Source organism: Gracilinanus agilis, chromosome 2 (assembly GCF_016433145.1).
Source record: "Gracilinanus agilis isolate LMUSP501 chromosome 2, AgileGrace, whole genome shotgun sequence".
Classification (NCBI taxonomy): domain Eukaryota; kingdom Metazoa; phylum Chordata; class Mammalia; order Didelphimorphia; family Didelphidae; genus Gracilinanus; species Gracilinanus agilis.
The window spans coordinates 152754348-152764726 of record NC_058131.1 but is presented as its reverse complement, the minus strand read 5'-3'; the positions used below and the strand labels follow the sequence as shown (position 1 = coordinate 152764726).

The following is a 10379-nucleotide window of genomic DNA, read 5'->3' as shown; positions in this document are numbered from 1 at the left end:
GATCATAGATAAACAGACTTGTATGAAAATATTTATAGCTGTGCTTTTTGTAGTGGCAAAGAACTGGAAAAGGAGGGGATGTCCTTCAGTTGGGGAATGGCTGAACAAACTGTGGTATATGCGGGTGATGGAATACTATTGTGCTAAAAGGAATAACAAACTGGAGGAGTTCCAGAGGAACTGGAGAGACCTCCAGGAAGAGATGCAGAGTGAAAGGAGCAGAGCCAGAAGAACATTGTACACAGAGACTGATATACTGTGGTAAAATTGAATGTAATGGACCTCTGTACCAGCAGCAATACAGTGACCCAGGACAATTCTGAGGGATTTATGGTAAAGAACGCTGCCCACATTCAGAGGAAGGACTGCAGGAAAGGAAACATATAAGAAAAACAACTGCTTGAATGCATGGGTCGGGGTGAACATGATTGAGGGTATGGACTCGAAACTACCACACCAATGCAACTATCAACAATATGGAAATAGGTCTTGATCAAGGACACATGACAAAACTAGTGGAAATGTGCATTGGCCATGGGTAGGGGGAGTGCGGGGGGTGAAGGGGAAAGTAGGAGCATGAGTCATGTAACCATGTTAAAAATGAATATTAATAAATGTTTAAAAAAAAAAAAAGGATTCACAAGTTCCTGACTGATTAAGCTAAAAGGGTGGAGCACTCCAAGTACTTGATTAAGTTAAGAAAAAAAAAATTTCCCTTTCACAAGCCTCCTATTTCTGCAAAGTTGTGGGGGAAGTTACCTGTTCATATCTCTTCATTTGGTCTATGCTTATTCTTTGTAATTTTGCAACATTCAATTTTGATTATTTAGTGGTTGTTTTTTTACATTTACACTGTGTGTTTTTTAATTAACTTCACTCTACAGAAGGTCATGTAAGTCTTGCTTCTCTGTATTTATCACATTCATAATTTCTTATAACACAATATTTCATTACATTCATGTGCCACAATTTTTTTAACCATTCCCCAATCAGTGGATATATGTTTTTCATTTTTTGTTACCAAAAATAAAGTGCTACTATAAATATTTTGGCATATATGGAAACTTTCTTCTTAACCATGACTACCTTGGGATATAATGCATAGTAAATGAATCTCTTGGGCAAAAGGTATAGACAATTTAGTTACTTTAATTGTATAATTCAAAACCATTTTCCAAAATGCTTGTTCCGGTGCATAGCTTTACCAACAATGCACTTGTGTGTCTAGTTTTTTTACAACTTCTCCAATATTGAGCAGCTTCATCTTTTGTCATCTCTCCCAGTTTACAGGGTCTGAGGTGAAAACTTGACTTTTGTTTCTTTTATTGTTAGTGATTTGGAGCGTTCTTGCATATTATTGTTAATAGTTTGCAATTCTTTTGAGAACTGTTCATATCCTTTGACCACTAATCTAATCTAGAGACAAGTAGGTGGCACCATAGTGCACAGAGTGCTGGGCTGGAGTCAGAAAGACCTGATTTCAAATCTAGCCTCAGTTACTTGCTGGTACCTCAATTTCTTCAACTGCAAAATGGAAATAATCATAGCACCCACCTGTGCCGTGAGGATCAAATGAGACATTTGTAAAGCACTTAGCACAGTACCTGGCACATAATAGGTGTTATGTAAAGGTTTAATCGCTGCCCTTTTCCTACTGGGAAATAACTTTTGAATAGTTATCCATCTAGCTATGCAAACATGCATATATGTATACATTATATATCTTATATATGAGTGTATATAGACATAGATCTGTTAGTTGTCTATACATTTTGGATGCCAATCCCTTATGTGAAAAAACAGATACAAAGATTTTTTTCCCCATTCAACTACTTACTTTCTTATCCTAGATGCATTAATTTTGTTTGTGTAAAAATATGTTCAATTTCATGTAATCCAAATTACTTTTTCTTCTGCAATGAACTCTGTCCCCTGTTTGGTTAAGAATACAATCTCCTATCCTCAACTGACAAATAGCCAAAAGATATAAACAGTTTTCAGATGAAGAAATCAAAACTACCTATAGTCAAATGAAAAAAAATGTTCTAAATCACTATTGATTAAAGATATGCAAAATAAAACAACTCCGAGGTAACAACTTACACCTATGAAATATAGTTAATATTACAGTAAAGTGATAAATGTTGGAAGGGAAGTGGCAAAATTGGGACATTAATGCATTGTTGATGGAGGATAATTTGGACCTATACTCAAAGGATTTTAAAACAGTGTGTACCCTTTGATCCAGCAATACTACTAGTTCTGTATCCTGAAAGGATTTTTAAAAGGAAGGAGGGCTATTTGTACAAAAATATTTTTAGCAGCTCTTGTTATGGTGGCAAAGAATTGGAAATTGAAGTCTCCATTGATTGAGGAATGGGTAAACCAGCTGTGGTCTATGATTGTGATGGAATTCTATTTTGTTATAAAAAATGAACAGGATTATTTCAGGAAAAGCTAGAATGACCTACATGACGTGGCAGCGTAAGCAGAACCGGGAGAACATTGTGCACAGTAATAGAAGTATTATATAATGACCAACTATGAAAGAATTAGCTATTCTTAGCAAGACAATGATCCAAGACAATTTTGAAGGACTTATGACAAAGAATACTTTTCACCTGCAGAGAAAGACCTGATGGTATTTGAGTGCAGATTGAAGCATACTAATTTTCACTTTGTTTTAATGTTTTTATTTTGGGGTTATGGTTTTATGTAAGTATTCTCTCACAATTTGATCAATATGGAAATATGTTTTACATGATCATACATATGTAATTCAGATCAAATTGCTTATCACCTCAGAGAGAGAGGGGAAGGAGACAATTTGTATCTTATCATTTCAGCTGGCATGTTCACAACAAGCACTAAATATTCTTCTTGCTATTTAAATTGTTCCTTGTTTCTCTAAGAAGCACTTCATAATTAAATCTTTCCAAGTATTGAATGTTTTTATAGATTGGTCCTCAAGTATTTTAATTCATTTTGTAGTTACTTGGAATGGGATTTCCTTTTCTAAAATTATCTCTTGGATTTTATTATTATGCAAAAATTCTGCTGACTTTTGTGAGTTCATTTTGTAACTTGCAACTTTGCCAAAGCTATTAATTATCTCAATTAGTATCTTTGATGATTCAAAGATTTTCTAAGTAAACCATCAGATTATCAGCAAATACAGATAGTTTTATCTCTTCTTTATCTATTTTTGTGCTTTTATTTCTTTTTCTTGTCTTATGTCATATGCTAAAGATGCTGTTATTAGCATATTTCTATTTATATAAAATTTATTAGTATCTTTTATTATGTCACCTCCATTTTCAAATATATCTCCTCCCTTCCCACAGAGACATGTCTTGTAATGGAGATTTAGAGGAAAAAGAAAAGAAGCAATTCAGCAAAATCAACCAAGATATCAACTTAGCCAGAGAACTTATGTAATATTCCATACCTAGAATCCCTCACATCAGTGAAAATAAGGGAAATATATTCTTTTAATTTTTCTCCAGGGCCAAGCTTGGTCATTGTAATTACACAGCATTCAGTTTGTTTCTTTCAAATTATATTGTAGTTGTGTATAGTGTCTTCCTATTTTTGCTTATTTCATTCTGTATCAGTTCATAGAAGTCTTCCCATGTTCTTTCAATTCTTCTTATTTATGGTTTCTTGCATTGATTTTGTATAAAAATATTTAAATTTTATAGTTAAAACTGTCTGGTCTTTTTCTATCTTCTCAATTCTTTGGTTATGAATTTATAAATTCTCTCCCTAATCATAATTCTACTTTAGAGTTAATACTGGGCTTAAAATTTATTCTCCCTCTCTGAAATGAAAACAAAAAAAAATCATTTGTTTTCTATGCTGAAAAGAAGGAAAATGCCACAAATAGAAGATAATGAAATGGTAGATATTTAATCTACTAAAGGGACAGTTGGATGGTTCAGTGGATTGAGAGCCAGGCCTAGAGATGGGAGGTCCTAGGTTCAAATATGGCCTCAGACACTTCCCAGCTGTATGACCCTGGGCAAGTCACTTAACCCCCCATTGCCTAGCCCAGGGGTCGGCAACCTTTTTGGCCGTGAGAGTCATAAACGCCACATTTTTTAAAATGTGATTTCGTGAGAGTCATACAGTGCTCACAGTGCGAGCTCCTGTAACAATGCCTGAAAAAAAATTGACTTTATGGCTCCTGCAGAAAGAGCCATATGTTGCCGACCCCTGGCCTAGCCCTTACAGCTCTTCTGTCTGAAAACCAATTCATTGTATTGATTCTAAGACAGAAAGTAAGGGTTAAAAAAAAATGTCTGCTAGATTCATGGTAGCTAGCTGCCTTCTTATGAGTTCTTTAAGATGCTAGAGGCAAGGGGAGACTAGGTGGTTCAGTGGTTAAATAGCCAGACAGGGAGATAGTTCCTGGGTTCAAATGTGGCCTTAGATACTTCCTAGCTGTATGACTGTGGACAAGTCACTTAACCCTCATTGCCTAGTCTGTATGTCTCATTTATCTTGGAACTGATACTGTTAATTGTAAGATGGAAGGTAAGGGTTTAAAAAAAAAAAAAAGATGATATGGGGAAAGGAATAGGGATGAAGGGTTACCATGATACCCTGGAAGGGCACAGGTACCCTGGCCCCACTCATCTCAATTATAAGGAACTAATTACATTTCTCAATCCAGATAGATAGCCCATTTCCCATTTTCACATATGCTCCATTTGGCCTGTGCGTCTTCACTTGCCCCTTCAGACCTGGCATCTTGGTCCTCCTTGCATCTTCTACTTGTCCAGAACCCACTGATAATGACAAGTGACACAAAACTCAAACTTTCCTTCTCAACTTTCAGTAATGATGATCTGATACTGCTACCCCAGATTTAAGTTGAGGTCAAGGGTTTGTTTGGGTGGGGGAGAGGACAAGTAGATTCAGCCGTTAGATACCTGTCCAAATTAACCATTTAAATTCCAGCACATTATTGCAAGGCTGTAAAATAGCTATGGAAAAGCCATGAGAAGAAAGCTTTTCCAAGGAATAAGTACAAAGATAAAAAGTCAGGGACTAAGCCTTCGGGGGAAACTCATTTACAGGCAAAAAGGGAACAGCATAGTGGTTAGAGAGATAGAAGACATATAAATATCTTTAAAACAAAAGAAAATTCAAAGGAGATAGTAGTCAAAAGGGCCATGTGGAAAAGTTGAAACTGATAGGAAAGCAAAAGGAATTATAATACTTCAAAATCAATTTTTAAAAATCACTGGAACCCTTTAAAAGAAGTCAGTGAAGACAAAAGGTTAAGAAGAAAATGGGTAATGAGAAAGTAGAGACAAGTCTTGTGAGAGGAGTAGATGGTTCTTCTATCACACTCACTACCTATATATAATAGTTGAACACTAAATGGTTCAACAACTACAAGAAAATTGGGAGGCTGGGCTGGCTTGGTTTCTGGAGGAGGTCTGGAAAGCATCGCTTCCAAAAGGGAAGAGGAAAGCAGGGGCAAGAAGGATGGCAAGAGGCCCAAGTATACAAGCACAGGCTTCCTGGTGGATGACTAACTAGGATACAAAGTAGGATCTGAGGCCAGCTTCACATCCTATAGAAGATTTGAATGTTTAACTTAAGTTTTTTTCCAATAGACAGAAATAATTTAAAACTCTACTGTGAATTTAATGTTTTTAGTTATAGGATTCCACAGATTTGAGGCTCTAGAGTCTAGAGTCTAGACCATTAATAAGTATGGAGAAAAAGATACATATAATCAGGTAGGGGAAGATTTATGTCTTAAAGGGGATGAGGTGAATTAAGGTTTCCTTTTGAGTAACTGTGCCTCTCTCAAGTTGAAGCCAACAAGGACAGTGAGAGATCTCTTGAGAAGTTTTTAGGTAATTTTGTATTTAGAATACTTGAAGTCAGGCTCATGACATACTACCCACAGACCACTTATTCAGAGAGTCTGCTGGCAAAAAAGGAGAAAAAGATTTGAATAGCAAGCTGAAATGTTAACAGGCTTGAACAGCAGGTTTATTTCAGTTAGGGGAGGGCAATATCAAGTTTTTAATAGGGTCTATCTATTGTCCCACCTTGACTCAAGCATTTAATAAAGTGACAAGTCTGTTGAAGTTTTCCCTCAATTCGTGATATTCCTAGGATTATTCTTTGGCATAACGTCGCTGATGCTGGATAACTGATGACTTGCGACTGAAAACTTTCCCACATACACTACATTCATAAGGTTTTTCTCCAGTATGAGTTATTTGATGTCGGTTAAGATGCCTTCTCAAGTTGAAGGCTTTCCCACATTCATTGCATTCATAGAGCTTTTCTTTACTGTGAATTTTCTGATGTTGAGTAAGGGATGATCTGTCAAAGAAGGCTTTCCCACATTCATCACATTCATAGGGCTTCTCTCCAGTATGAATTCTTTCATGTATGATAAGAGTTGAACGGTCAAAGAAGGCTTTCCCACATTCATTACATTCATAGGGTCTTTGTCCTGTGTGAGTCATTTGATGTCTCCTAAGGCTACTACTATGTCTGAAGGCTTTACCACATTCATTACATTTATAGGGACTCTCTCCAGTATGAATTCTCTGATGTCTGGTAAGATTTGAGCAGTTAAAGAAGGCTTTCCCACATTCGTCACATTCATAGGGTTTCTCTCCAGTATGAATTCTTTCATGTATAGTAAGGGATGAACAGTCAAAGAAAGCTTTCCCACATTCATTACATTCATAGGGTCTTTCTCCTGTGTGAGTAATCTGATGTCTCCGAAGGCTACTCCTGTGTCTAAAGGTTTTCCCACAAATATTACATTCCGGGCCTCTCTCCTTATTGGGATTTTTTTGGTCATTTATTGCCATTTTCTTGAGATTTCTCCTATGGAAAACAGATTTTCTCCTTATATTCCTTTCAGAATGTTCTCTCTGCCTTTCCAGTTTTTCCTCAGAAACAGGGACTTCTCTTGTGAATCTTTCCATTAACATTCCTGATGATTCTACTTCTTCAGAAATCTTCTCCTTTGGAGTTGACCCCTGGGTCTCAGGTTTACTCTCCTTGCCTAAAACCAAAAGAAAACACAAATTAATAGGTCACTGTTATTGGGCTGATCTTCTAAATAGCCTAGTAAACTGAGAAGAGACTAGAATTTAGGTATAAAAGAATTGGGAAGGAGGGAAAGGTAAAATGAAAAATGAGCAAAAAATATGATCAAGTCTATCAAGCCTAGGAGTTAAGGTCATTTGATTCTCAATTTTTTTTTTTTTAACTTTCCCTTCCAGCTTAGAATCAATACTGTGTATTAGGTCCAAGGCAGAAGAGCAGTAAGGGCCAGGGAATGCAAGTTAAGTGACTTGCCCAGGATCACACAGCTAGATAGTATCTTAGGCCAGATTTAAACCCAGGACCTCCCATCTCTAGGCCTGACTCTTAATCCATTCGGCCATCTAGCTGCCCCCTCTCATCATTCTTAAAATGAGGAGAAATAATACAAGAATGCAGTAGTAGGAGGACAAGATCTGGTAAGATAAAACTTTCATTTAATAAAGAAGGGTGGTTTCTGGGAAGGGTGAAGAGTAGGTGACTAACAAAACGAAAAGGAAAGCAGAAGAATCACAGTTGAGGAAAAACGAATCTTCCACCCCCAATTGCCACAAGATGGGAAATGGCTTTCCTGCATGAATCCTGGACATCGACTATCTCAGAAGCCCTTGGGGTTGTGGAGAAGGCACTCTCATATGGGATCCTGTTTCTATTACGTTCTACCTGTCAACCTTTCTCTTACTCACCCAAACAGGTATTTTTTGAGACCTCTTCCTCTTCAATTCTTTGTATATCATGTGTCCATGGCTCTTCACCTTGCTCCAATTGGAAGATCACAGCAGGTTTAGAAATGGAGAGCCCTGTTTAAAAAGAAAAAAATGAAACATAGCTATTTGTCTCAGAGATACAAAGATTGTACCAAAGCTCTATCCTGGCCTTTTTTCCTTCTGCTACACTTTGCTGACTCTTTTTCCATCACAGCCAACTATGAATCTTAAAAAGCAGATTTGATATCTCCTGTTTTAACTTTGAAAATGCCAGACTTTAATAATAAAGACTGGGCTATTATTTCTTTTGTTAAAAAAAAGCAAATACAAATACAAATATGAGCTATCATTGTCATTATATTTGACTCTTAATTTTTAAAATTTTAATTTCCATATTCTTTCTCTCCCTCCATCCCTCCTCCACCCAGAGAAGGCAAGAAACAAAGTACTGATTATAGATATGAAGTCATGCAGAACAAATTTCCAGATTAGCCATGTTGCAGGGGTGAGGGAGTAGCAATAAAAATTAATTTTTTTTCCTTTTTTTTAATTGTATCTTCTTCCACAATATGACGAAATGGTGTTGGTGACTCTTGCTGAAGAGACTCTCATGGACTTCTAGCTGGAGACTGGAACCTAAAGGCTGACTCTTGCACGCTTCTTGCAGGAGATTGGACCCCTGTCACTGGCAAGCTTTGATTTTATCAGAACAGCATATAGGGTGGTAGGCTAGGCAACTCTACTTCTTTCCCATATTTCCCTCTCATCACCATCTCTACTTTGATATAATAAAGCTACTAAAGCTACTAACAGCCTCATAATTTAATTTTAATTATTACAGTTCCAAGTGATTCTACAGAATAAGCCAGTTCACAGCTCTATCAATAGTACATTAGTTTCCTTATTTTTCCACATGCCTTCTAACATTTGTCGTTTATCAGTCTTCTGTCTTATTAGCCAATTTGATAAGTAGTACCTCAGCGCTGCTTTCATTTGCATTTCTCTAAATGTTGGTTATTTAGACAAGTGATGGGCAAACTTTTTAAAGAGGGGGCCAAAGGAAAGGAAATTCTCATCTGTCAGTCTGTTTCTTAAGCAACTCTTTGTAAGTTTCATTGTATTGTATCCTACTCATTGTATTCGTCAGATTAGGAATAATGTCACACTGCCAGATAGAACATTTCAGGGGGCCACATCTGGCCCGCAGGCAGTAGTTTGCCTATCACTGATTTAGACCATTTTTTAATATTACAATAGATAGCTTTGATTTCATCTTCTGAAAACTGTCTGTTCATATCCTTTGTGGCCTTTTATCAATGAGGGGATGGCCTGTGTTTATTTTTTTTTTAATTAGGCTCAATTTCCTACATATCTGAGAAATGAAACTTTTATCTGAGAAATATCCTGTAAAATTTCCTGCTTTCCTTCTAATTTTAGACACACTGGCTTTGTTTGTGCAAAATCCTTTTAAGTTAATGCAATTAAAATGATCTCTTTTACCTCCTGTGATCCTCTATATCTCGTGTGGTCATAAACTCTTCTTTTATCCATAGATTTGACAGGTAATTTTTTTCATATTCTTTCATCACCCTTTATGTCTAAATCCCACCCTCTTTTGAGCTTATACTGGCATATGGTATGGGATATTGGTCTACATCTATTTTCTGCCAAACTTGCTTCCCAGTTTTTCTAGCAGTTTTTGTCAAATAATGAGTTCTTGCCCCAACAGCTTGGATCTTTGAATTTATCAAACACTAGGCGACTAGTCATTTACTTATGTATACTATTTTTCTAATCTATTCATTTGATCAATCATACTACTTCTCATTCAGTACTAAATTATTTTGATTTTACCACTTTGGGGTATAATTTGATATCTGGTATAGACACTTAATTTTAAAAATCATTTCATTATCCTCTTTTATGCCAGAAGAATGTTTTCTTGATAGTGTGTAGATTCTGAACCAAAGCATGAAACCATCCTTACCCAGTGAGATGAGGTTTCTGTAGTTCTCCAACATCACATCTCTGTAGAGGTCCCTCTGAGCAGGGTTCAGTTGCTGCCACTCCTCTTGGGTGAAGTTCACAGCCACATCCTTGAAGGTCACGGATTCCTGAAACAAACCCATTCTGGCTCACCCATAGGTCCTCCCTCATGGGGAAGGAGAATTGATTAGATGAACTACAGAGACAGATGGAAAAAAGGAAGTTGGTCTGAGGTCATTAAGGACTCTAAGGATCATGTCCTCTGGTATAAGGCACAAGACAGAGGCAGGAGGCTAAAAACAGGAAGCAGCTTGTCTCCAAGCCACATGCCAATCCCTGGGCCATCATCTGCCAAGATGGGGTCAGCTTCCTAGGGATGAAGAACTGGGATTCTGGTTTCTGGATGGGATAGGGTAGGGCAGGGAAACTTTCTGATAAGGGAAGAAAAAGCACACATATTCTGGAAATGGTGACTGTGTTTCAGGAAAGAGGGAAGAAAGAACAATTTACCTGGGACCTGGCTGTCAGAGGCACAGAAGCCATTTCTTTTCTCTATGACCCTCGAGGAGAAAGTTAAAGTCCAGAGAATACAGGGCT

The 10379-nt window shown here is 37.0% G+C and overlaps 1 protein-coding gene across 1 annotated transcript in view; it reads right to left on the bottom strand.

The window, feature by feature from the left end:
- The window catches only part of LOC123233399 (zinc finger protein 2-like), a 90338-nt gene extending 79959 nt beyond the window's left edge, over nucleotides 1-10379 (bottom strand). Inside the window, exons 1-4 of the mRNA XM_044659514.1 lie at nucleotides 10293-10379; nucleotides 9784-9910; nucleotides 7776-7889; nucleotides 6158-7048 (exon numbers count right to left, since the gene is read on the bottom strand). Of these exons, the coding sequence (XP_044515449.1) occupies nucleotides 6158-7048; nucleotides 7776-7889; nucleotides 9784-9910; nucleotides 10293-10325 (1165 nt within the window). The 5' untranslated portion in view covers nucleotides 10326-10379. The remainder of the gene's footprint in view (nucleotides 1-6157; nucleotides 7049-7775; nucleotides 7890-9783; nucleotides 9911-10292) is intronic.